This window comes from Octodon degus, unplaced genomic scaffold (genome assembly GCF_000260255.1).
Source record: "Octodon degus isolate 3935 unplaced genomic scaffold, OctDeg1.0 scaffold00138, whole genome shotgun sequence".
NCBI classification, from domain to species: Eukaryota; Metazoa; Chordata; class Mammalia; order Rodentia; family Octodontidae; genus Octodon; species Octodon degus.
In genome coordinates, this window is record NW_004524714.1 from 5,710,866 (window position 1) to 5,738,404 (window position 27,539).

At 51.7% G+C, this 27,539-nt stretch overlaps 2 protein-coding genes across 6 annotated transcripts in view; one reads left to right on the plus strand and one right to left on the minus strand.

The window, feature by feature from the left end:
* The window catches only part of Psmb7 (proteasome subunit beta 7), a 66,010-nt gene extending 54,389 nt beyond the window's left edge, over positions 1-11,621 (plus strand). The window contains exons 6-7 of the mRNA XM_004641624.2: positions 8,673-8,824; positions 11,386-11,621. Of these exons, the coding sequence (XP_004641681.1) occupies positions 8,673-8,824; positions 11,386-11,497 (264 nt within the window). The 3' untranslated portion in view covers positions 11,498-11,621. The remainder of the gene's footprint in view (positions 1-8,672; positions 8,825-11,385) is intronic.
* A 1,864-nt stretch (positions 11,622-13,485) lies between these two features.
* Nek6 (NIMA related kinase 6) overlaps positions 13,486-27,539 on the minus strand; it is a 69,101-nt gene continuing 55,047 nt past the window's right edge. For 4 of the 5 annotated variants that reach the window (XM_023701638.1, XM_023701639.1, XM_023701640.1 and 1 more), the window contains 3 exons: positions 21,490-21,584; positions 16,989-17,102; positions 14,475-14,640 (listed from right to left, as the gene is read on the minus strand). In XM_023701638.1, the coding sequence (XP_023557406.1) occupies positions 14,530-14,640; positions 16,989-17,102; positions 21,490-21,584 (320 nt within the window). In that variant the 3' untranslated portion in view covers positions 14,475-14,529. Of the gene's footprint in view, positions 14,641-16,988; positions 17,103-21,489; positions 21,585-27,539 lie in introns of all 5 variants that reach the window. The other variant, XM_004641588.3, reaches the window with a different exon arrangement.

Genomic DNA, 27,539 nt, shown 5'->3' on the forward strand with positions numbered 1-27,539 from the left:
CTGAATCAGCTGGGTGGGTCTTGCCTCTAGCCTCTTTGCAGAGAGTTCTGCTGAAGGGTTCCGTGCTGGGCCTGCGCTCTGGGTCTATTCAGGATCCGGAGGGTCCCAGGTCATCTCACTCACCGGGCCTGCGCTCTGGGTCTATTCAGGGTCCCGCCAGGCCCTGGGTGGTCTCACTCACTGGCGGGCCTGCACTCTGGGTCTATTCAGCATCCGGAGGGCTCTAAAATCTATTTAAAAAAAAAAAAAAATCTAGTACCTGAGTCTCTCCAGTTTTCATTTTTAAGATTGTTAAGCATATTTCTCACTTTATTTAAACTCAGTCTTTTTTTCTTTTCTCTGGTTACATTTGCTTCAATGCAGCCTTGGAAATATATATTTGTATACACATATGCTGTGAACACTGGTTTCTCTTCCTTGTGGGAAGCAATATGTTCTCATCACTTTTGGTCCTTTTCCCTCTGGAAGCCTAGGTATTTTTTCTTTATTCACTTGTCACAGATTCCAGCAAAAACCACTTGCCCGCCACCAGTTTTCCTAATGGTAGATTAGGGAAACAGGCTTTGGTGATGCCAGGCACTAGCTTGGCACAGATCACTAACTATGCGTCCAACTTACACACAGCTCTGTGCCTTGGGTACCAGCCAGCTTTTCTGAGAGCCTCAGTTTCCTCACCTGTACAAGCAGATGGGAGTTCTGTAGGGAATGGAGGTACATGGCTCAGACCTGGGGTTCATTCTCTTACACCCTTGCCTTTTTCCTTTCACCTTAGAACTTGCTAACAAGTTTCTTTGTAAAATCTGTGTGGCAGGGACTCTTCTCCCCCACCGTTGAACAGAAACACGGATCCATGTTCCAGAGGGACAGCCTATGGTCAGAGAGCAGAGAACTACTTAGGAATAGCCCATTGTGACTGAACAGCATCTTCATCTTCTTTCCTGGTCTATAATTTTGGTCAGGCTTTCATGCCCTTTAGTGATCTGGAGCAGGCCTAGTCCCATCCTTGCTTGTAACACCTAAATTACTCCAGTACCTACAGCCTTTCCTCCCTCCATCCCTCCCTTGTGTCTCCCAGACCTGACATATGCATATGCGTGCAGCACCCACTCCCAGTGGTAGAGGATGTAACAGGCAACTCAACCCTGGCCACCACACACTTCCGAGGTGTTCACATAAGCATCTGCATTGACCTAAACAGCTCATGTGACAAAAGCATGTGACCCTTTGCTTTTGTCACACAAGTCAGTCTGAAAACAAACTAGCTTTTTCCAGTTTAGAAGATATGGTCACACTGGATGCATAGGTGTGTGTGGGAAGCCTCCTGCTTGGGAAGGGGAACCTGTTTTAAACACTTTTTTGAGCTCTTTAAATTTTATTCAACTACCATCTATTAATACCTTTAGGTCACATCAGTGGCATAGTCAGATAGTCAGAACCTCAACACATAGGCAAGCCACACCACAAGACCTCATGTTACAAACCTCTGCTTTCCCACAGTTAACTGGCTTCAGGTGGCCCCTAGCTTGGTTTTGGTATAATTTTGGAGTTATACCATTTGGCCTTGTTCTGTCTCATAGTTCCATCCTTGAGTTTGTCAAAGCAGTGCATGCGTGCATTGGAGTTACGGTTCTGTCTTCCATTCGTTAATGGATAGGGTGTGTACTGTGCTCGCTGCCCAGGATGCAGAGACCGAGAAGGCATGCAGTCCACTCTGAGGTACACAAGTCAGGTTCTCTTTTTATAATCCAAATTTGGGTCTCATCCAGATTTTCAGCCACTGTACCGTCAATGATGAGAGCAACAGAATTTTCTTGTTTGCTTTTGCAGTGCCTGGGATTTAATCCACGGCCTTCTGCATGCTACAAAGCACTCTTTAACTCACACTGAATCCCAAGCCCAAGCCCAGAGCAATGGTATCTTATTGTTTCAAATCAAAGAAACAAAGAGTTAAAGATTTTCCAAAATGAATTTTCACTGCTTCAACAATTCTTTAATTTTGAATTGACAAAAATGGAATAAATTTATCATAGACAACATGATGCTTTGAAATATGTATATGTTATGGAGTGGCTAAATCAAGCTAATTAACATATGTATTACCTCAACACACTTATTTTGTGTGTGGGGGGGTTGAGAACACTGGCAATCTGCTGTTAGTAATTTTCAAGAAGACATTGTCACCATGTATTGCACAGCAGAGCTCTGCAGCTTACTCCTCCTAAGGGAAACTTTGTGGTCTTTGACCATCATCTCCCCAGACCTCCTGCTTGAGCTCAGTTAAAGCTGTAGTTGTTAATAAAGGAACAGATTGTAACGAACTAAAGTGGAGTTAAATGTAGATTCAGTAACAGTAGAAGATTGGATGAAAGTTGTGTGAGAGTTCTGCCGAGATGCCCTCCGCATTCATGTTCCCAAGAGAAGAAAGGTAGAGGAACTGTCCCCTGACACCTGGCATAGAGGTGGGACAGAGAGCAAGGGACACACCTTCAGTGCTTTGCAAAACAAAACAATGCAAACAATGGCAGGCTAAGGTACAGCCCCAGGAATTCCTCATGTCCAAAGGCTGAATATTTCTTCCTTTTTTTTTTTTACCCCTTACATCAGCTTCTTACCTACATAAACAGAAAATATTTTCCTTTGTTTCTTCATAGATTCTTTTAGCCTGGTGTAGTGGCACATGGTGGTCAGAGTAGCTACTCAGAATCTGAGGTAGGAGGATGTCAAGTTTAATCCCAACGTAGGCTATTGAGTGAGACCCTGTCTCAAAATAAAACATGAAAAGGGAATGGGGATCTAGTTTGATGCTGGAGCCTTTACCTAGCATGCAGGAAGCCCTGAGCTCACTCCGCAGTACCACAGAAAGGAAGCAGACAAATAAAAATTAAAAATTCTTAGTTACAAATGAATTCTTTCAGTTGGCTGGCCATATATGTGTAGTTTTACATTCCAAGGTTACACTTAAGACAGTATGTTAGGTATTCAGTCAAATGCATATTTAATGTATTGCCTGTACCCAGCATAACTAAAATACTATCTAGTATGCATAAGCATGTAGTCAAATGTGGAGGGTTTATTTAAACAGTATTTAGCTGCTGCTGAACTGTCCAGGGTGTCCATTGGCTGGCATACCTACAGTTCACTCTGGTGATGGTCCTAATCTCAGAATGACTTCAATAAGAAGAGGAGCTCTGTAGACAAGAACAGAAAAGTACTCTTTTGGACCCGCACCACAGCGGATGCCAAGGTAATCTATCAGTTTGTGAGTGTCTACAAAATGCAACTCTCTAGATAACAGGTTTAAAGTAAAGATTTAATACAGTCTCCATCTCCTATGATGTTGCAGTGACAGTTTAAAACTCATTCTCTAAATCTCAGCAGACTTTATAGCTAGCAGTGGGCCAATATAAAGTTTAATAGCATTACAACACATAAATCATCTTTTAAAGATGCTACTAGTAGCTCCAATATTAAATGCAGACAATCGCCTGTGGTATAAATAATTTATCAAACACCATTTCAGATTACCCTTCCATGCTGAGTTATTTATTTTAGCCTTTTCTGTACAATTCCTAAGGCACTTTTTGAAAGATCCATTACTGGTCAGTTTAATGAACTTGGGGGTCTGTTTTGTCCCCTCAAGCACTTGGGTACAGCTGTGGTGACCATTACGTGGCCGATGTGGACCTCTTTGTGCCTTTTACAAGTGCTGCCCATTTGTCATGTAGCGGTAAATGGAGCTGCACATTGGAGTCCAGGGACACATTGTGCGATGCAGTGATGGAGACAAACAGATAGCTCTATAAAGTGCTGCTTGTCACAGCTGACTTGTAGTACAGTCCATCACTCTTAGTGTAATCTCATTTAAGAAGCAGGGGTGGCCCGGGGGACTGATATTCCCAGTTAGTTTGGTCTTTGTAGCCATAAAGCAGGAAGTGTTCCTTTTATATTCTCTGAACTTTTAGGGAGTATGCTTTTTGCTTGGATTAATTATTACAGGAACTTCTCTATGGAACAGGGTGAGATCTGTCAGCAGGTTTGTTTGGACCACTGTCTCTTGGTTTGGGTATAGTGGTCATTGTGTAGGGGTGAACTGTTGCAGGAGCCCTCTGACTTACTTTCATCAGTAAGTCACCAGTTACTAAGCAACAGCTGTAAGCCAAAGTATAATAGGTTCTTTTTATACTTACTTTCTAATTTGTGCAGCATTTCTGTGAGGTGCAACTTATTATTATATTCCGGAGCAGGAGAATGAATTCAGAGAGGCAATGTGACCTGCCCAGGGCCACACAGAGGTTTGTAGGGGTCTGGGTCTGCGAGCCAAGTCTGTCTGCCTTTGCATCTGCCTGTTGGCCTTGAAGCTGGATCCTCCCACTGGCATGTAGTCACCAGGGTCATGGTGTTCTTTTGGCTGAATTCAGATTGAAAAAGGAAGCTTCCCTGTCCTAGAAGCCTCTTTTCTAGTAGCAGGCATGAGTCCCACTATATGCACTGAATCTCTAGGTTCCCTTGGGACAAGCAGCATAAATTCATGAACAGCTAGCTGGAGGAGGCCGCTGGCCAGGCAGCAGGCAGTGTCCCACCTGGGCCTGGCCAGCCGGGGACACCGGCTCTGTAGGGTTAGAACCCCTCTGTCACAGCTATCTCCAGACAGATGCGCTCAGGACTCAAGTCACTCTGTATCTTCCAGAAAAGAGAAGGGCAGTTTCCCTAGAAACAGTGAATCTTCTCCTAAAGGAAGATAGTGTTTCCTGCATTTATTGTGGACCAGAGACAGATAAAAATGTGGTGTTTTCCCCACCTCTTGCCTTTAGTTTGTGGTTTTTCTTGATAAGTTTTCTCAAATATTTGGTAGCACATGTTAAAGACAAAAGTTGTTTAATTGCAAAATTTCACTATAAAGAAAACACAGCGTGAATATGCCCAGGAGTGTATTTGCATATGTGTCTACACTTCTGTGTGGGCATACTGTAGACAGAGACAGTATTCAGCATTATAAAGCAGTTGGTGGAACACAGTAGGTCTCTGGAAATTTTTATTGATGAGATTAAGTAATAGGCAGACAGTAGAATGATGGTAATTTTCATCTGTGTTTTGAGAGTTTTTGGTGCTAAGGGGAGAAATATGTGAAATTTCAAGCTTTTTAATTTTTAATGGGAACTAAACCTAGGGTCTCATGTATGTAAGGCAAGCACTAAGATCACTAAACTATATCCTCACCCCTTTTTACAATTTTACTTCGTTTTGAAACAGGCTTCTACTAAGTTGCCCACGCTGGCCTTGAACTTGTGATCTTCTTGTCTGTCTCCCAAGTGGTTGGGATTACAGGCCTGTGCCACTGTGCCTAGCAAGTCCTCCAATCTCAATATTGATCTTTGAAATTGTATCAGGAATGTTATTCCAGTGTGGTTGAGAACAAAGAAGGCCCTTCAGGTGGTTGGTCTGTGGGTAACTTGGGAAACACAGTTCTCCCGATGCTGCAGTGGAAATCAGTGTCAAAGGAGCTGCTGGTGGCCTAGTGAGAAATCGGCAGCTACCATTTTCCTTCTCTTAAGCTTGCTTAGGTTCTGAGGATCTTTGATGATGGAGAGCCATATGGCCCTGAATCAGGAGAACTGGTCTCTACTGGTTCTTCCTGATGAAGAGTCCCCAGCCCAAGGAGGACTGCTGAAAGACTGGTTCTACTCTGTACTAGTCATTAGCCGTCTGAGCCTCTCAGCCATAGTCTGTGATAATCCTGGACTCCAAAGATGGTAGGAGCAGAAGTAAACAAAATGAAGAGTGTCAGAATGCCTAACTCAGGCTGAATGTGGTGGCACATGCCTGTAATTGCAGCATTCAGAGGCTGAGTCAGGAGGATTGGTGCAAGTTTGAGAGCAGCCTGGGCTACAAAGTGAGCTTAAGGCCAGCCTGAGCTACATAGTGAGACTCTCAAAAAGACCAAAAAAAAAAAAGGAAGAAAGAAAGACAATGCCTACTTGAGTTGGCCCCTTATAGTAGGTGCTTTATAGGTTTTTTTGTTTTTGTGCAGGGTCTCACTATGCAGCTCGGACTGGTAGTGATCCTCTGTTTTCTGCCCTCCTAGTGCTAGGATTTCAGGCCTGCACCACCATGTCTAGACTCCATTGCCAAACTCAGCACAAGGGAAGTGGGGGGAGCGGCACAGCATGTGGTGCCAGGGATCAAACCCTGGCCCCTGTGCTTACCTAAGCAAACACTTAGATTGCTGAGCTGTCTCACTGGCCCTAGTAGTTGCTTTATAAATGTTAAGATTTGTGCCATTTCTTAACATCTTCAGTCCTATAAACATAAGGGGGTGACTTTGGGGGGTGGGGGAGTCAGGAACTCGTAAGAAGACCTTAAGGAATTATCTTCCCTAGAATTGGTGGAGAGGAAAGAAATTTAAAAGATACCCTTTTCTAGTTTTTAACACTTAACAGCACACTTGGTAATTTTCATAGTATATCAGACTATACCTGATGCATTTCAACATTTCTACATTGCTGAGGTGATGGCTCAGCAGCATTCACACCTTCCTGGCAAGTGTTGAGATCCTGAGTTCAATCTCTGGTATGAAAAAAAAAAGCTACATTTATAAATGTTATCAGTTATGCAGCCATGTTACAAAATATTTGTAAAATAGAAGAAATCTTCTGTACTCCTTAGGACTATTAGTTTAGTTCCTGTGTGCACAGTCACATAGATTGACTCTTACTAAGAGTCAAATACACACCTTGACTATCAGGTGTGTATTTCTGGTTTCTTTACATCTTGCCCCCTCCCTGGCCTTCAAAATAAAACCCCTGGAGGAATACAGATGTGCAGTCCTAAGTACTGCCAGCAGGATTTGTAATGTCCATTAGGTATGTTGGCTGGTTTGAGGTGGCGCAGGGTACCAGCAGCAGTGGTGGGGAAGATGAAGTAAAGGAAAGGGTTAGATATTAAGATGGAAGAGCAGGGATGGGAGCGATGCAGCCAGGAACATGCCTGAGCCAGGTGCTTTGTGTGCATGCACACACTTGAGTGGCTAAGGTTGGTGAGTCAGTGAAGCAAACTGGAATAAGATTGCTGGAGCACATTGGTGGTTGGGTTTTGCTGTCTGTGGTGGCAGTGGTCATTCTCCTTGGCTGAGGAGCTTTTGTTGCTACCTGAGGCTTTTCTTGGAGCAGTGTATTTACTGCTTCTCTGAGACAGGGGCTGTGTAGTTCAGGGTGACCTCAAACTCACGAGTCTCTTGCCTCAGCCTTCTGAGTGCTGGAATGATGCTACACCATACTGGCTTGGGTAAGGCTACGGAGAGTCCCAGGAGAGTTCCTGATTAGAGGACCTGATTTGAGAGAATTCTTAAGAGGCTGTATTTGTATGAGAATAACTGGCTTCCTTGACCCCATGTGTGCATCATTCAGGAAATGAAAAATGTGTGGGAGGTAAAGATAAAAATAACCCCCTAGTCCTGCTTCTGGTCTGCCGAGCCTGCATACACTTCACTAGGAGCCTCTTGCCCTTCTTAGTCTGCAGGGGGTGCTCACGTCTCTGGCATCCCAGGCTGGCTGGAACAGGCAGGGGAGCAGGAGGCTGGAGTGGGCTCTGATCTTTCACAGATGGTGACTCTGCTGTGGGAGCATCTCAAGCTGAATTTTGGGGAGGGGAATCTTTTGGAGCATTGGATGAACTTCGATCAGCTGGTGTGTGTGTAGATTCTGTCCGGGAAGGTGGGGAAGGGCTGCCACAGGGGCTGCTTTCCCTTCTTTGGGGAGGTTGGTTTGTTTCTGTCCTTGCTGGCTGAAGGACTTGAACTCAGCGTCCCCAGTTTGTGCCCAGTTGCTTGCTGTTGGGTGCTGTTTTCTGAGTGCCCGGTATTGCTCCGACCAGCGTTCCCACAGCTCCTGCTCGGGTGGCCTTAGTTCTCTCTACACAGCACTGTGGTCACTTGCGTCTGATGCCCCACTGGATTGGCACACCTACACGATGGGCGCTCTGCAGCCCTCACTCCTAGCCAGGTCTTCCTAACGGAGAGTAATGAGTACTTCGGAATAACCGCTGGGGACTTAGACTTAATGCTTTTAGGCAGAGCAAAGGAGAGGGGACTTCAGAGAAGTCTCTTTGGTGAATGTTGGGCTTAGGAGTGGGGAGAGGTCTCACTGCCTTGAAGTCCCATGATACTGTTTCCATTATGTTACCAGGAAGTAAGTTTCAACCACTGCTGAATATTTAAAGTTTTATTGGGAAACACTCATACCTATTTGCTGATGTGTTTTTGTGGCTGTTTGATGCTACCATGGCAGGGATGAGCAGTTGTGAGACTGAAGTGCCCACAAAAGCTGAAATATTTACGACCTGACCCTTTACAAGAAGAAAGTACTGACCTGTTTTAGTTGGTAAACGTCCTCAGCCCCTAGCTCACCATTTTGTAGTGGCTTTGCAGTGTGAAGCCATGGTAAAGGTGGAAGGTATGCGTCAAGGGTTGAAAGGCCCAGTCCCCTGCTGAGCAGCGTTGCAGCCATAGGCAAGACACTTCGGCTCTTTGAGATCTTTTCTTCATTGGTAAAATGGGCGTTGGAAACACTCTGCAGCCTCAAGATCCTATCCTCCATCATGAGAGTACTTTGGGGCTTTACATCAGGCCTGCAACTCGCTGTGGGCATTCTGTGTTAAGCTGCCCTTCTTTTTCTCAGGAGGAAGAGGCTAAGAAGTTGGTGAGTGAAGCCATTGCAGCTGGCATCTTCAATGACTTGGGGTCTGGGAGCAACATTGACCTGTGTGTCATCAGCAAGAACAAGCTCGACTTTCTTCACCCATTCTCAGTGCCCAACAAGAAGGGGACTAGGTGAGTGAATGGGTGACCTCCTTCTGGCATGCTTGAATTTTCTGAGTACTTTTCCCTGTGGAGAAAAGCTGGGGTCCCAAGCCAGCCTTACACACAGACCTTATAGTCAACATTTGTGCTGTGACAGCAGGCCATGGTAGGGTGTGGACAAGGGATTTAACCTAGTGTTGTGGTAGGAAAGATGGGTGGGCCGTGGCAGAGATAAGCAGTTGTGAGACTGATATGCCCACAAAAGTTGAAATATTTATAACTTGACCCTTTATAAGAAGAAAGTCCTGACCCGTTTTAGGTGGTAAATGTCCTTAGCCCCTAGTTCACCGTTTTGTGGTGGGTGAGCAGGGGAGAATCCATAGCACAGCACAGAGCTGTGCAAGGAGGTATGTTTTTTCCTCATCCTGTCTAAGCCACTAGCTGGGAGCATCTCAGTGTTGACTCTAGCTGACCATGTCACAACACTAGAGGGAGTTGTGCAACTAAACTGTGGTATACACCATGTCAATGGCTCATTGTGGCAGTGCAGGCCAGGTTCAGGGCGCTGGGATGGGGTTCTAAGTTTTTGGAACAGGCGTGTATATGCACAGGTCCTCAGCAATTTCTCATGGGTGTCCAGCTGCTGGGCCACCCTATAACCTCCTGACTTATTCCTGGAGCTCACACAGCCCAGCATGTGGCTCCTGAGTTCTGTGCCCTGCCACGTTCACTGAAGGGAGTGAGAAGTGTCTGTGACCTCTGCTAAGGGGTGGCCTGCTTTCATTGAGTGCTTGGTCTTATCTGCACTGCAGATCTGAAGCTCCAGGACTCCCCAGAAGGCAAGGACAGGGTGTCACTGGATGCTCCATGCATCTCTGTGGGCCAGGGCGTCCCAGCTGGCTGGCTCAGTAGCTGTGGTCATCAGTCTTCCTGCACTTAGTGTAATGGAGCTAGCCTAGGAGGTCTCTAAGGAGCCCACAGAGTAGGCTGGACTTTGAGCAGGAACGGATGCAACCTGTCAGGGACAGAGCTTTCTGGGAGAGCAGGTTTGGCCCAGCTGCCTGAGGATGGAAGCCAGTGAGTGATGGGAGAGGAGAGGGTGCGGTTCCATTCAGACTGATCAGTATCTGGGTAAGGGTTCTGAAGGCCCTGTGTGAACCATTGGAAAGTGTAGTGCATGGTTGAGATGGGACTGTAGTCACAGCTATGTTTCTCACCTATAAAGGGGACCATATTTCTGGACTGAAATAAAATGACCAGGTGTTACAGGAGAGCTGGGGAGTGACCTGCCCTCTGGACAGGCTGCTTTCCTCAGCGCAGGGGGCATTGCAGTGATGGTGTCCATACTCTGGAATCCCACTGTTATTCTTGGCTAGTGACTGATGATGGGGCAAGGCAGACACTCTTCAGAGTAGGCAGCATGTTGGGGCAGAGCAAGAGGCCTGTGTAGGTACCAGTGCCACCGTGGCCCTTGCCCTTTGAGCCACATTGCTGGTCTGTGCTGTGCTGTCTGTGCTGTCCACTGCTGAGGTGATGGAAGCCTGTCCCACACAGGCCCTCCCCCAGGGAGGACCTCTTGTGGCCCTGCCTCCTATGGATATTGGGCACTGCTCATGTGAGTTATGCACGTGACCACTGGACTATGGCTCTGTGACTGCATGCTGCTGCCAAGGCCCCAGCATGGTGGGCTGAGAGACATCCTCAGGCCCTGGGGTGGCAAGGTGGCATTGTGGGAAGGATTGGCAGGAGTAAGGTCAGATCTGCCCCTCTGTCTCAGCTCCAAAATATGATGTAGAACTCTATCCATGCCCATGTTTTTGGCTTCCTGCTCCCTTTTGGAGCCCAAGAAACCATTTAAGAGGACAAGTTTTCCAGAAGCACATGGTTATGGCAACGCCAGCAGCCTTCCATTGGTCTGTGCCAGCTGGGAGCAGACCAGAGCACAGTAGGGCGTGTACTTCTGTATGACCGTGTCAGAACTCCTGGCCCCAGGGTGAGTTAACTGCTCACCTGTGTGTCTGATGACTCCCTTTTGCTTGCACCCAAAAAGAAGTTGTGTCTTGGTGATGATCCATCATTTCCCTACAGGGGACAGTTACCCTGGTCCATGAGAGTGTAGGCTAAAGTGACAAGCTGGGAATTTGACTATGCACACTTTCTGTAGTAGGTGCTTCTGGATAGCTTAGATGCAGAGGATGGCTGAACCAGCCTTGTTGCTTACAACAGGATGATCGTGGTGGAAAAGAGAGGCTTTGCCTACGCTACTAAGGGGCAGTTGGGTATAAGCCTGCAGCCTGAAGGCCCAGTTGTTTCCCAGCATGTATGAGGTAGAGACTGGGGAACTCTGGAGCACATGGACAGCTGCTCACTGGACTCCTCTTCTGTGTGCCAAGGCTGGATCCCTGCCAGGTCTCCCCTTTTCTTAGCCCTTGGAAGCTATGGGAGGGGAGCCCTGTGGGCTTGACTTCCCCAGGGCAGAGTAGAGTCTGGACCTCTGGCCCTGCTTGCTGCCTGGCCAGAACTCTGCACTCAAGCCCTCTGCCTAGCACCTGGAGGGCAATCCTAACTGTGCCTTTGTTTTTGTTAACTAGGTTTGGCCGGTACAGGTGTGAGAAGGGGACCACTGCAGTCCTGTCTGAGAAAGTCACCACTTTGGAGATTGAGGTGCTGGAGGAGACTGTCCAAACAATGGACACTTCCTGAAATGTCAGCAGGTGCTGGATGCTGCCTTAGAAGAGTGGGGGGCAGTGGAGCTCTGTGGAAGATACTCATTTAGCTGTTTGCTGAATGGAGCTCAATAAAAATGAAAACTACAGTGAGGAGTTGAGGTTTGAAGACTGTGGTTTTTGGGGCACTGAGGCCCATTGATCAGGCCTCCCTTTCAGGTGCCTAATTCCTCTGGGAGAACCATTCTGGTTGTGGTGTCAGCAGTGTGGCCTCCCTGAAAATAGGGCAGGCCACCTTGGGCCTGAAGCTGTGCAGTCACTTTGGTTCCTTAGGAGAACACTCTTGCCTTCCTCTACTGGGGTTCCGAGACTCTGCCCAGGGGCAGAGGGGCATTGGTGTCCCCATAGAGTGATTCGTGCAGGGCAGCCTCTGCCCCAGCAGCCAAGCAGGAATGCAGAGAAGTTGGGCTGGGTGGCTCAGTGGTAGAGCAAGGTCCTGGGTTCCATCTCCAAAAAGAATAATGAAAAATCTTGTGAGTTTTTATTCTGAGACCCTGCTTAGTTTGCAGCACCAAGAAGAGGCCAACAGGGGCTGGGGAGATAGTTTGGTGGTCTAAGCACCTGCCTGGCAAGCGCAAGGTCCTGGGTCTGATCCCTGATCTGGAGCCCCAGGCACCCTGTGACAGCCACTAAGCTGGGCGTGGTTGCACACACCTGTAATCCCGTCATTGAGGAAGCAGGGATAGAGTCACTATGAGTCCTTACCGTATAGTGGGACTCTACCAAATAAATAAATACATCCTGAGTTCAATCCCCAGCTCTGCCAAAAGAAAGAAAGAAAGAAAAGAAAAGGTCAACAGGATGGTCAGCTTCCCCATAGCTGCACTAAGCTGGGCATGCTCTTCTGTGTCAGTTTCAGGACATCAGAGAAATGTCCTGCACTTAAGATGTGACTATCTGGGCCAGGGATTTAGCTTAGGGACACAGTCCTGTTTGGCAGATGCAAGGTTTTAAGTTCAATTCCTGATACCAAAATAGTATGATGTGGGCTGGAGAGATGGCTCAGTGGTCTAAAGCACCTACTTGGAACTAGCTTGGCAAAGCATCAGGGACTGCGGTTCGATCCCCCAGCACCACATGCCAGCCAGCCCCGCCCCCTGGTGGGCTGAGCTGGCCACACACACACACCTCTCTCTCTCTCTCTCTTTCTCTCTCTCTCTCTCTCTCTCTCTCTCTCTCTCAAATAAATAAAAAAAAAAATCAAAATAGTATGATGTGGCTGTGTCACAGGCCCTCAGGCTGGGGATCTTGGATACTGTACGCCTCCAGAGGGCCCTGTTCCATAGGGCAGATTGTTCTCGGGAAGGGACAGTGGCATGTGACAAGTTATTCCGTGTGCTGAGGCTGCTGTGCCAAGGGTCTCAGAGCCAGAAGCAGAAAAATTTGCAAAGAAAGTCTGTCTGGAATTGGGAAGACTTTGAGCAGCTATTGCTGGGCAGGACACAGTGGTGTCTCACGTAAAAACTCCAGGCTGTATCCACCTGACACAGCTCCCCTTGGGAACAGCTGGGAGTGGGCCCCGGGAGGTCAGTGCAGTTACTGAGGCTGCCACTTGGCTGGCGGCTGTCAGAGTCATTTGGGGAGCTTAAGAAAATTCCAAGATTACTCACAATGTCTGGGGCCTGACAAACTTTTCCAAAGCTCAAGAACTTGTGTTGCTGACGTGTTAGGTTTAGGATCTCCCAGTTCAAGAAGAAACTGTTGGAAGTGGTTTTAAACCCCCAAATCACAGAAGGTGCCCCCCTCCCTGCTTTATTTCAAACACGAGAGCACATACAGAGCAGAGGCATCTGGAGATTGCTCTGAAGCCTTGACAGCATCTTGGTGTTGCACAGAGCGAAGCTCAGCGAGAAGACAGGCAGTGGCCTCCAGGCCGTGTCAGCTAGGGGAGGTCAGGATACCTGACCAAGACACCAGGGAAGGTTAACTTGCATATAAAAACACAATTCATACTACTTCTAGAGCTTGAATTTCCTTAAATTCACATTTATAAATTATCTTCACAGTTCATCCTATTTGGGAACAAGCAATAAATGAACATGGTTCTGGTTTCCTACGCATAATACAGTTGTACTTTTAATTCTTGATATACATGGCCCATGGGCAAGTTTTCTAAAGGGTGAGTAGCTACTGCTTTGGGGTTACCTGCATCATCTTTTATTTTGAATTCGGTCTACCTACAGGTAGAGAGTATCGATCCTATTTTAGAGATGAGGAAACAAAGGCTCAGAAAGGCTAACAAACGTGACCAAAGTCACACTAGGAGCAGAACCAGAATTTGCTAAGAAGAGCCCAAGGACAAAGCCCAGGCTTCCTTTGCCACAGAGGGAAATGCCTAACACTGGTCATGAAAGGAGCCACCAGCACTGCAGGAGGTGACAGTGAGTGCCTGGTACGTGGCAGTGGTACAGGAGATGAATAACCAGGCTGCCCAAACCTGGCTTTCAGCTGCCATTTACCTCACAAAGCTCTGCTAGATGCTGGGTTCTCATCATCACTCAAGTTATAAAATGCAGATTAAAAATATTAGTGAAATCTCTACTCTAGTTTTAAAAAATCATTTCCACATTATCCCTTTACAACAGAGTAAACTGAGCACACAGCTTGATTGTCTGGAAAGATAACTAAGAATTAACTTGCTGCTAACCACGGTCAGAGGCTCACACAAGTCACAGCACCCCCGCAAGTCTCCCGCCAGTGTAGACTTGGACAGGCCTCGGAATTCCCCAAAGATTCACATTACAGTCCAGATGTCGGAGGCTTTGGTGGCTTGCTGAATGCGCCTTAGTTATGAGCCAGCTGAGATGGTCCAGCCAGTACAGAGAAAGGACTTTGAGATTTGACCATCGCCTGGCTGTTCTGTGTTCAGCATCTGCTGCAAAGGCTGGCTGCCTTTGGGGGATCTGCTGAAGCCTCTTATCTCAGCTGTTGTTGAGGCTGCAGGAGGCTGCTTCAGAAGACTCAAGTAAGGCAAAGTGGTGTTAGCTTTTGATGAGGCTCAGCACCCACTCAGGTGCTGGACATCCAGACGTGCATCTGCTTGGCCACCTGGTGCACATACACGATGTCTGGTCTCTGGTCCGGGTCGGGGTAGATACACATACTGACCAGTTCTCGGAGCTGCGAGGAGAAAGCAGTTGCTGTTATCACAGCCATCGCAAGTACTTCTGTCCCCATCAGTACAAGGGATCCTTGCAGCACCCAGAAGTTGCTGTTGTTCCCATTAGAGAAAGAGCGATGCTGTGCAAAGCTAAGTGATGGGTGCATGGCCGCACAGCTCCCAAGGGGTAGCCAGGGCCACTCCCAGGCCTGTCTGGCGCAAGGCCATGTGTGGAGAGCCTAACAGTGGCTATGAGAGTAATTTTGAACTCTGACCTGTGTGCACCTTTGGGCTCATCTGTTTCTGCATGTGTGTAATGTATGTGTGTGCCTGCACCCAGGGCACACGTGTGGCTGCCGTCAGTCACGCAGAGGCCCAAACCCGAGGACCTGACTCAAGGAAAGGGCTTATTGATCATAATAAGTGCATTAACATGCAGCAGGGCTGCAGTCTGCCCACCCCCTGGCCTCTTCATTGTGCTCATGAAAGACGGCGCTTTTAATTATACAGACACTGAAGGCTTCGCCTGCCCGGGCTGGGGGAGGGGCAGCTTGAGCCTCTGATCGCCTCCCCTTCTGATAGCCCTGGTGCCAATTATTTTAATGGTAATTAAAATAATGACCTTAAGAAGCCTATGTCTTAACTTGCATGGCTGGGCTCACTGCAGTGTTTTCCATTTAAATACCTGCTGCTGTGGGGGCTGGGGACCCCAGGTCCTGGACCTGAGGGGGATGAGTGGCCTTAGCATTCACTCCTGGGAGTCTGCAGCAGCTGGAGGAACATTGTGGGGGCTCGGGCTGGGGCCTGGGAGTCCACCAACAAGGACTCCACTTGGCTCCTCCTAGCTGGCCTTGGAGCCTGAGGTCAGCACCCATGACCTCCGTACTGTATACTTGGATCCCACTGCTTTCTCAATACTGGGAGGCCCTAAACAGACAACAGGGAAGCCTACAGCCTGTCCAGACACCTCTGGTAAGGTCCCCTACTGTGCACAACTAAGGGGGCAGCTGTGGTCAGCCTCCACCAAGTTAACGTGCCCGTGGAAGCCAGGTTAGGGTTAAGTGTGTGACCAAACAGATGGCAGTAAGTATGTGTTTGAGATTTCCAGATATCAAGAAACAAAAATAACTTGTTTTCATTTTTAAAGAGGTCAAGGGCCATATGGAGGAGGCTCTCGCTAGTCTCAGAGTCTAGGGGGCCTGTGTACTGCTGCCAAGACAGTGGGCACCCAGAGTCCCAGGTGTCTGAGGATAGCGTGGCTGGCTGGAGAAAAGAGTCGAGAGTTCTAGGGGCGTTTGGAGCAGTCTTGGGACAGAGGCAGACAGGACAGCACCCCTCTGTGGACTGGTGCTGAGGCACAGGATTAGTTGGGGTTTGTGCCTGATTGTGTGGCTGTAAGCTTCCTGGTTCTGAATAGTGTGAGGTCCAAATTTAAACAAAGATGCCGTGCCAGCGGCACGCTGAGACTCCAGTTGAGACTAGACATGGTACACGCCTGTAATCCCAGCTCTTGGGAGGCTGTAAACAGGCAGATCACTACAAGTCCGATCTAGTAGTGAGACCCTGAACACCCTGTAGACCCTTTCCTAAAAATACACACACAAAAGAAGAAAACTATCAAAACAATAAAATTAAAAAATGTAAACAAAGGCAAGACAGTAGAAAGCAAATGTAGCTAGGAATTTGAAAGAAATGAAACTCGTTTTTCCTATCCTGCTGACTTGCAGTCCAGAGCACAAATACTTCCTCCAGAGGTGCCTGTGAGAACTCAGCCAGGGCTGAGGCACAGTCAGGAGAGGAGGGCGCTGCATAACTCCCTGGACCTGTCCCCTGCCCCTGGGGTGGGAGATGGGAAAGCTAGGCTGCACCGTGCAGCCTGCTGTGAGCAGCAGCCAGCCAGAAAGCATGGGGCAGCTCTTCCCAGGCCTTAGCCTCTGGACACTCGACTACTGTAAGGGACATGTCACCGGGAGACATGATGGCCTTTGGAAGGGCAGGGTCATCCAAGTTCACTGTCACTTGGGTGAGTTGCTTTGCTGGATGGGTCTTGGTTTCCTTACAGAGAAGGTGGGGGACGAGAGTGGGTAAGATCACAGGCAATGGCCCTGGTCCCGCAGGTGGGCCCAGGAGGGCCCCAGACTCATGTCTGTGACACCTTAACAGGTGGAAGTTGGGAGCCCAGCAGGAGGGCATCAGTGCTCCGTGTGCTGGCTGCTGCCTTCAGGGGCCACTCCACGTCTGTGAGACTAGTAGAACTACTGGCTCGGGCCTGGGCCCTAACAGATCTCCCTCCCCCACCCTGCAGGGTAAGCCCAAGTTCAGCCTCCTGTGGCCCCGTGGCTGCCTGGGCTGTGGCCTCCAGACTCACCTTCTCGGAGTAGTGCTCCCCTGGGAGTGGTGGGTAGTCACACTGCTCAATCTTCTGGCAGAGGGAAAAGAGATTCATTTTATCTCCATAGAAGGGGCTCTGGAGGGCGGCCATCTGCAGGGTAGGAGACAACGGGTCAATTGCAGCTTCAAGGCCCAGACGGGCTGGGTCCTCCCCTGGTCCACACTGCAGTGACCCACGGAATCCTTACTCCACCTCAGCTGGCACGGAGGGCCAGTCCTGCCTTGGGGCTGGCAGGAGCCTAAACAGCTTAGGCTTTGTGGGTGCCCTCTGGCTTCAGTTTTCAGGGTCCCTCCATCCTCTTCACACTGGTGCCCATGGGCAGGGTCCTCGGGTTTGCAGGTGGCCTTGAGGCAGCATTTTGGGTTTCCTTAGGCCAGGTCTGGGAGCCTGCCCTGGGGTGGCACTTGTGGCCTGGTGCCGGCCTGGCCACATGCCTTTAGGTGAGTGTGTGTGGGCAGCATCACCCCTTGCTCCTCCCACTATGACCCCTCCCCACCCTTTGCAGGAAGGGTACCTGGATGGGGAGGGAACCTGATCCAGAGCTGGCTTTACTACCCCGCCTGTGAATGGCCTGATTAGGATGATGCATCTCCTAAAATTTAAATGGGAGCCTCGGGTGCCAAGGGTTAATTGGACAGTTTCAAAAGGACATCTGTTGCCACAGCAGAGAACAGCTGAGGCTCCAGGGCAGTCACAGGGGTGATCTGGGTACCCCCTGAGTTATGGCTGGAGGCTCCAGATGGATTTTTTTGGAGACCACTCTATTCAGGGTAGACAGGGCATTTAATGTTGGCCCTGTCAACGTGAGCCCTAACATCTTGTGCGAGGGACCCATTACCCTTCAGCAGGCCAATCTGATCTGATCTTCACAAACTTGGCCGCTTGGGACCCCTCCCTGATGCCCCCTCCGGCTGTCAGCCGCAGCCTTCTACCCACATCAGGGCAGCGGGCCATGAAGGAAGCTCGGGCTGCCGGCAATCCTGGGATTAGGACGATTACCCAGGATAGCAAGATCCCCAGCACCGGTGGCCACCCAGCCTCTGGCTGGTCGGCGCAGATGAGGGAGGAGCTGCTGTTTGGGGCTGATGCTGGGTCCTTGTTAAGCGCTGCCACAGCATGGCTCTTGGCGCTCCCTCCCGGGAGCTGTTGAGAGGGCGGGTGGGCGCTTCCCCACTGGGAAGCCTGGGAGAAACTGGAGCATGATAGGAGATGTCGGAGAAAGAAGGGGTAATCAGATTTCAGCAAGAACCAGGATTGCATCTAGCTCCAGCCTGTCAGGGCCCTAGACACACATCGTGTCATCCAGCACCTCCCCGGTATGGCCTGGGGGAGGGTGGCCCTAAGCCCTGCTCCTGGGGTGGGGCACGGGCCACTCAGCTGCTCCCAGAGTGGTGTCCTGTATCAGCACAGCTGGGAGCCTCCAGTCCCATCCTTCCTGGGTCTCTGCTCATCAAATGCACCCCATCCCTCACTCCCATGAGAGCTCCCTGCCGAAGGTGGCACTGGGCACACCAATTTTCTCAGTTCCAATCTCAGAGCTGAGTTCCTGTGTAAGTAAATAAATGCTGTGGAAGCCAGGTGGCCTGCTGGGTGCCTCTGTGGGCCTCATTGGTAATGAAAATAAAGCACCAGGCTTTCTGAGGCCATTCCCTGTGGTGTCTGGGGCAGTGTTGCTGGCTGGCACAGTTCTCCAGAGCCTGACCTCTCAGTGCTCCACTGGGTGCCCACTGAGGGCACAGGCCCGCAGCATGGTGGTTCCTCACCACCAAGTGAGGATCCTGCGGATGGGATGAAATCCCCAGGCTCCCAGATGGGTGTGACCTCTTGGACTCGCAGGAGGGCGCCACCTACTGCAGCACCCCAGTATGAGGGCAGAGCGGACTGGAGAGGTGCTAAGAAGCAAGAGGCGCAAGGATAGGAGGAGAAGCTGTAGGGTGTGGGCTGCCTGCCCATTTTCCACAGAAAGGACCCAGAACAGAGCCCTGGGTGACGCACACCCTGACAGTGGCCCTGTGAGATTAGAGGTGGACTTCTGGCCTCCAGAACGTAGGGCAAATGCCATGTGAAGCTATCAACCCTGCCATCGTCTGGTGCAGCAACCACAGGACACTGATACAGGGACACTGATACAGGATACTGCCTTGACAGATCGAAGATGGGGACTGTGTGCTCTTCATGCTCCTGGCCATGTTCCACCAGAGCCCCCTGAATTCTCAGTGGCAATCTGGAATGGTGGGGGCTTTGTCACAGCTCCGCAGGCAGCACCCCTGAAGGACACTGCAGGCTGCCTGCGGCGCAGGCTGCCGTTACGACTGCAGGATGTCTCCTAATTATGCAGCCCTGGGCCCAGGTACGCTGCGCCCTGTCTGCTGGGAAACATCTACTTCTCCCACAGCGTGGGTTGTGGCGGTGGGGAAGGCATGCTGCCCTGTTGCTCTCCAGGAGCCACCACCAGCGGGGCCAGGGCCATCAGGTTTAGATCAGTGCCCATGTCCAGGAGGGCAGAGCCACCCCTGGGGATGTGGCCCATGGAGCCCACTGCCTGCTTATTGCTGATGCCCCCTGGCTGTGAGCTGCACCACCCCACGTACTGCCAACAAATCCATCAGCCCTGCATGCAGGCAGAGTGGGTGCCATGAAGGGGGCCCCCTGTGTTGGCAGACATGCGGCAGGTGCCCAGCAGCAGCTGGAGTAGCCACGAAGCTGTTTCTCAGGCAGAGGGAGCCAGCTGCCTGGCAGCCTAGGAGATGCGAGCTGTACTCCAGTCAGCCTGGATGGCCTGTGTTTATGTTTAGGGACCCCCAAGGCTCAGAGAGGGCAAGAGGCAGCTTCCAGAAAATAGAAAGCACAGAATGGGAAAAGAAGGAAACACTATCTGGACTAGTGACAAAAGACAAAGATAGAAAGACAGGAGTCCTTTGGGGCCTGGGGCTGAGCTGCATGGTGGCTTCTCACTGGCCAAAGCAAGAAGGAAGTGTGGCAAACTGTCGGAGACTCCCCTCCAGCGGTGGGCAGCGAGTGGCAACTGCCCAGCTTGTACTTCAGTGTCCTCATGGACAAGGTGGGGGCCGCGTCTGGGTCAGGCCAGGAGTAGCCCTCACACCTCACTGCAGGCAGCTGGGGACCCCGTGCCATGTGGGCAGTGCCAACTTGTCCTGGCCTGGTGCTGGGATTTGGGCTCAGGTCCTTATGAGCCACTACATCTCTCTCTCTCTCTCTCTCTCTCTCTCTCTCTCTCTCTCTCTCTCTCTCCACAGCTGTGAGTCACACACATGAGTTCATGGTATGACTCTACCTGGCACACAGGGAGGGGAAGTCCTGTTGGGCAGAGACCCTGGGCATGACAGCTGCCATACTGTGGTGCCTAGCACAGGATGCCACACGTCTCAGGCTGAGGCATGAGATACGGGTACAGTCAAAGCTGCCTGGTTCCACGAAGCGAAGGACACAGTCTTCCTAGATGCCAACATTTACGCAGCCCTGGACCCTGTCCTATGTGTCACACACTGTCCCCAGCCATGTCAGCTGCATGGGGAGATCCTTTCAGTTGATGAGCGCCATGCCAGACCCACATGGACTCCAGAGAAAGCAGAAAGATAATCGAGGTTCTAGTTGTATAAACCGAAGCCCTCTCCTGTCACTTCACTGTCAGAGCGTTGACAGTGTGGGGCTGGAACTACTGCTCCCATCTGACAGATAAGAACCCTGGAGCTCGGCAGGACGGTGCGCCCCTGCGGCACCAGCATTGGGAGGCCAGGGTGGCAGGAGGGTGTGCTTAGTAATGTGGTGACCCGAGAGGTCCTGGATCTCCCCGCTGTTGATTGTTTATGGCTGAGAACAGCTCACGTGCCCCACTCCCCAAGCCACGAGATCCTAGTATGGCCAAAGTGGGTGTAATTGTGTGTACTTCTGCTGTCTTGTGTCCCAGCCCACTGAGACTCGGACACGAGTTGTCCCTCTTTTCAGCTGCACACTTGCTCTGAAATGGCCACCTGATGTTTCCTTTCACCATTCAGGGTGGGGATGCAGGCCTTCTGAGAGATGTGGATGCCTTCAGGGGAGAGCGACTCAGAGGCACGAGCCTACGCTAAGCACCTCCTGTCCCCGGCACCCTGGATGGAGCCCAACACATTGCAAAATAATAACAGTGGGCAAAATCATCAGCAGGCGGATGTGACTGCCAAGGAAATCAGGAAGAGGACCAGGGGTGGGCACATATTATTCCTGCCTGGGCTCCCCCTGTCTGCTTCTGGTGTGTCCCCTTCCTAGGGCCAGCCCGCTCATGAGGGAGCCGGCCAAGGCCTGTGCCATCTCGAGTCTGATGTTCCTGACTAGGCCATGAGGGTGGAGTGGGGAAGCAGGTCCCGGATGGTCCTGGTGCCCCCAGAGGACATGCACTGCTCCAATCACCCCTCACCTCCCCGCAGTGGGCAAGTGAGCCCCATACAGGCTGCCTAGCCGTGGACCAGAGGCTCACCTCGTAGAGCAAGCAGCCCAGGGACCAGATGTCAGATTTGAAGTTGTAGCCGTTCTCATGGATCCTCTCTGGTGACATGTAGTACGGTGTCCCAACTGAAACACAGCAAGGGGTGGGACTCAGGAGCCCAGATAGGGCCAGGAGCACAGGGTATGGGGAGGACTGAGACTGGCCTCAGTCTCTGGGGCCTGTTGTCTTCAGCCAGGGGAGATGGCTGGGCAGATTGGAGGTGTCTAGATTACGGAGCCCCGGGGTCTTGGATCGGATCCCCAGGCCCCACCTGAACTGAGCATCAGGGTGCAGCTGCCTGCGGGAATGGGAGCAAGTGAGCAGACTCCCCTAAGGGGCCGCATCAGCAAGGGTAGATGACAGCAGGCAGAGGACAGCAACCACAGCTGATGTGGCCAGGCCTTTCATGCCACCCCACCCATATCCCCGTCCACCTGGGACAAGGCACCCTGCCCTTACAGATGGGGAAACTGAGGCCTGGGTGAAAATGCTCACATAAAAGCAGTGGAACAGGCTCGACCCAAGATCCAGGAGCCCCATAAAGTGAGCCCTTGGATCCAGTCACGGCCAGCTCCAGCTCGGGTTCAGTCTCAGGGTTACCTGAGATTTTTCTATGCAGGATGGGAAAGGTACTGACCCTAAGAAGGCAGATTTCACCAAAACAAGGAACTTCAGTTCCTGCAGTGTCAGAAGGCAAGAGAAAAGACTGCCACAGTGAGTGCCTTGCTGACAGGCAGAGTATTGGGCTCTATTTCTGCAAAGCTGGGGACTGAATGGGGACCCCACCCATGCCGGACCAGTGCTCTCCCATTGAGTTCCAGACCAGCCCTACCCCTGCCCTGTACACTTCCAAATTTCTGTAACTCACTAAGAAAAGATGACCCTGAACACTCATCGCCAAAAGAGGGCCTGCTTGGCCCAAGAGTCTGGGAGCGGGCAGAGCAACTGCATGTCTTGCGTACTCGGCACCTTGAAAGTGCTGGGCGGCCTCTTCTAAAGCCAACCCTGCTGACCCTGTCACACAGCCATCCCACTCCTGAGTGGGGTGCCCAAAAGGAGCTCCCTGTCCCTCAAAGACAAGGCCAAGAGCTACAGAGGGGCCTTACCTGCATTAGCCCCAAACTGAAACTAATGTCAGATAACAGAATGGGGGTGAACTGATAAAGGACAGTCTAGCCACACGATGGAATACTGCACAGCACTGAAGAAGGCAAACATCATGTATACGCAACCAGACAGCTCATTAACACAGAACAAAAGGAGCCAGGCGCATACAAAGAAAGCACAGACTGCTTGCTTCCATTTTCTTCACATTAAGTTTAAGAACAGGAAAAACTACTCCAGTAGTAGTAATCAGTAAGTACTCGAGGGAGCCTCACTGCGTACAGTCCTAGCTCAACTAATCTGTGAGACATGAAAAGGCTTGCCGTGGCTCTCCTGCCAAGAGGAAAGCCAAGTGACTCTGGGGACTCTCCTCATGGTTCCCTTCTCCCTCCAGGAAAGGCCAGCGCTCAGGACCCTTGGAGGGCTGTGCCCTGGCCTGCCAGCCCCTGCGAGGTGATCTCTGGGGTACATGTGAAGATCCAGAACTGTGAAAGGCAGGATGATTTCCCGAGAGGCAACGAGCGCACCATCACCAGGGGAGTGCAAGTTGCAGCAGAGGGGCTGACAGCAGGGCCGGGGTGGGGCCCAGGAATCTGCACTTGTAACCCTGAGATTCTGGCATAAGCCCATGTGGAAAATGACTCTCCTGGAAGCATGAGGACCCGCTTTCAGGCTGCTGCACGAACAACTGCACTGGGCTCACGAGTCTGTGTCAGCCGATGGTCAGCTCCTGGCCGGGGAGCCTGGTGGTGAGCTGAGTCTGAGAGGCCTGTGACCCTGGGAAGGTGGCGCCCCAATCCAGAAGGGTCCAGGACGCGGGGAGGAGGAGCGCCTGCCCAGGAGGCCACACTCTGAAGGCAGCAGGCCCAGGCTGCAGGGATTTCTCGGGCACACACAGGCTGGGTAACTTCACTGTGCCAAGGAAGGGCGTTACAAAAATATAAAATCTCCACCTGCCATTTAGTGATGCTTATTTGAAACAGAAAGGCAGGGCTGGGGATGTAGCTCAGCAGCACAGCACCTGCCTGGCAAGCACCAGGCCCTGAGTTCAAGTCCTGATACCAAAAAAAGAAAAAGGCAGTTGAAGACTACAAAAAATAGAAAACCTGCAATCTCGAAATCCCAGCCAGTCCTTTAAATATTTAACTGATGGCTGCCCGAGAGTGATGATCCTCAGGGACTCAGGGCTTAAACCCAGTGACTGCGTTAGCAGAACAACAAGCACAAATAGGCAAAATAGCCCCAGCTGGCTGATGCTGACGGACTTGCTCTCTGCTCATTTTTTAAATTAATTAATTAAGATAATGCCTTATTATGTAGCCCAGGCTGGCCTCAAACTTGTAGGCATCCTCCTGCCTCAGCCTCCCAAACGCTGGGATTACAGGTGTGTGCCCAGCTCTCTCTGCTTAGTTTATACCTGGAAGGGAGGGACTGGGGGGTGAGAGGACCTGCTGAGGCCTGGCCCGTCTGAAGGCAAGGCCTCCGAGTGCCAGCTCCAGCCCAAGTCTTCCCACAGCCGCCACCCGGTCCTAGTCCGCCTGCTCTTCCTGCGCCCTCGAACCTGGCATGTGCTGCTCCCTTTGGTCCCCAGTGAGCTCCATGAGGGCCCCTGCAAGCCCAGAGTTTGGTCTGCTCCTCTGTCACTGCTTTGTCCCTCTGCTGGGCTGAGGTACTGTGTGTCCAAGTCCCTGCCCCACCTAGCTTTCCAAAGCAAGGGGAACATGGAGACAAAGGTTGGGGTGCTGCCACCCCTTTGCCAACCCCAACCTGTCATCCACCTTTTTGCTGCCCCCTTCTCTGGTGTGTCAGCAGAGAGCTGGGTGGGCCTGTGGCCTTGGTCACCTGGGAAGGCTTGTTAAAGCTGTGGGGCCCCAGCCAGGCCTGGCATCAGAATCCCCAGGTAGAGCTGGGACCCCTGCCCGTTGTGGGCGCCTGAGAACTCCTGACCTACCTCCCAGTGCAAGGAGCTGGGCTCACGCACTGTATCAGTCAACTTTACACCGCTGGGATGAAACTCCTGGCACACGCAATGAAGGAGACATTTGATTCTGGCTTGGGGCCTCTGAGGTTTTGGTCTGTAGTCCCCTGGCTCCAGGATGGGACCATCTCGGAAGCCTCATACACCCCGAGCTTCCCAAGTCCCTCCCTACAAGGCTCGGTCCATGGTGGCCAGAAGTAGAGAGAACTGGAAGAGCCAGAGAGGAAGGGGCAAGGGTCACGTTCCTGTGACCCCGCCAGACACCCCTGCAGGGTGATCTTCTAGGCAGCTCAGGAGTTGTTTGTGGAGACCAAGTGGCACACTTGCTGGCCTCGCAGTCCCTCGGACACCTCTGCACAAGCCCCAAGTAAGCGTGATCACCCCAGGAAGGTCTGGCTCATGCCGTGTGTGTATGTGTGTGTGTGTGGGGGGGCCTGGCCCTTGGTCCACTGGTCCCCGCCACATTCTCCTCCCTGCTGTGTCCCCTGGGTTGGTGCATCTTAGGCAGAGTGTGTTGCCTCACCAGGAAGCCCTACCACACTGCCAGGGGGTGTGACGCTTTCCCCATGTGCCAGCTGTCCTGGGCCTAAGTTGTGTACACCTGGTTGTTGTTTTTTTTTTTTTTTTTACCAGCAACAAATGCTGAGGCATGATGGAGCACAGTGGCCCCTTGCTACAGTTTTCAACATGAAACAGGAGACTTCAAAGGAACTCCAAGCTTGTAATGGGCACTGAAGGACACACCCCCAGGCCCAGGAAGAGGAGACTCGGGAAGGAGGGAGAAGCTGGCAGGCAGCAGTGTCTCCACAGACACAGGCGCAGCCTGGGCATCTCAGTGGGCAGCACAACTAACCTGGTGCTGACTGCCTTTCGGGGCCATGAAGACTCAGACAGAGCCTGTGCCACCTGGGCCTGGGTCTCTCCTCATAGCGGAAGACAGGGCCCCGTGGAGGAGAGAGGATCCTCACACCCCTGACCTTCTCCAGTCTGTGCCCAGAACACATGACTTCACACCCAGCGGATATCACAGGAGGACGCGGGGCCTCGGAGGGAAAAGCTGATTAAAGCGCCTGCTTCCCTTCCCGGATGTGCCGCTCTTGTCAAAACAAACTTTGCTGTGTTTTGAAATGCTCACAGCACTGGAAACATGTTCATTAGATATGAAAAAGGTGGATTTCACAAGAAGGAGAGGCTGCTGTGTGTCGGGTGCCTCCTTCCCCAAATGGTGCTTTTGAAATGGGCCGCAGCGCCAGGCGGGGGTTGCAGCTGGGGGTCTCTGCTGCGCCGTGTTCCCCCACACGTGCCAATGGCAAGACCTCAAGCTGGACCCACTGGGTTGGCCCACATCAGCTGTTCCCACAGAGACTATGCCCTGCCCCAGCCTCCGTTCCCCACCAGTACAGCAGTGCCCTCCCCCCGGCGGCTTGTTCTGTCTGGGACGTGGGCAGTGGTGATCAGAGATGGTTTGGGTTCCAGGTGAGGAGGACACTGGTTTCCTCCAAGGCAGGAGGTCCCTAAGGTCAGGGGCCAGGTCAGCCTTGCCTAGAATCAGCCCAGACAAGGCACGAGTCTCTGCTGAGTGAATGAATCAACAAATGAACGAGCTCTAGTTTGCAGCGCAGGCCCAGCTCCACTCCTCACCCTTTCTGGTCACAGCCCCTGTCTTTCTAGCAATTTGTGCCCCTTAAAATGCCAGGGAGATAGCAGAGCATCCAGCCCCGTGCGACCTCCCACCTGGCGTCATTCAGAACCATGGCTGAGCCTTGGGCTCGAGCTGTGCCTGCAGGGGCAGTGCTCTGGGCAGAGGGAAGGCAGGCCTGGCCCTGGGCATCCTGTGCTGCTGGGATGAGCCCAGGGCAGCGGGAGGCCCAGGGTTGCACCGCACGGCTCTCTGCCTGAGTGACATGTGAACCTGGTGGTGTCGCTATGAGGACTCATCACAGGTAGAGGCAGACATGTCATAGCACAGTGTGGCCACCGAGGGACCAGCACCTGCCTGTGTGCACTTGGCCTGTGGGAGTGGTCCCACCTGGCCCCTCACCAGGCCACTTAGCACTGTGGCTGTCACTCTGCCAACCTGGGGGCTGCTGGACACAGGGGAGGCTGCAGAACAGCATCCCCTGTGCCCAGCTCAGGGCTAGGAAGGCAGCTCAGGGCAGAAGGGGGCTGACAGCTGGTACCTGACAGGTTGCCCCCAGCACCCCAGCTTCCCCAGCCCCAGAGTGTCCAGGTGGCACCCTGCCCAGCTCTGGGTCCCTTCCCACCCCTGTCCCCGCCAGGCGGCCACCCTGTCACTCTTGTAGAACGAGTGGCAGGGCCTGCCCTCTTGCTCGCCAGCCCCACGATTTGTCTTGCAGCTGCTGCTGTTGCTCGGAGCGAGACACTTGCTTGTAGCTTGTGAGCTGTGTATAGGCAAATCTTTCATTTTTCTTTCATTACACCGGCGTGTACTGTCACTTAATTTTTATGTATGCAATCCTTCCTGACAAATATGATCTGCTGCCTGGTAATTCGTCTGACGCTCATTCTGTTCCGCACTCTAATTACGGCTCCTATTCCTGACACCGAGGCAGCCGCTCTGCCACTGCTGGGTACCGCACCTGTCAACCCGACCATGGCACTGACTAATGCCCTTTCATGCCAGCCTTGTGTTAGCAAATACAGAGGCGGGAGGGGGCCAGGGCGAGGGAGGCAGAGGAGATGGGATTTGCATAAGCCTAGCTTGTGGGTCAGCAGCCTCAGGAGATGAGGTAGTTGCCAGGGCAACAAGCTGCCACCAAGGCACCTGCACATAGTAGGTGTGCACTACACATGGTGGATACATAATTCATACCCACACTCAGACTATGAAAGGGTCCCTGGTCTTCGTCCCTCCTGAGTCACCTTGCAGGAGAAATCAGTTCAGCCTCTGGCCTAACTAGATGTGCGCGCAGGACTCGGGCAGCTGTGGCAGAGCGTC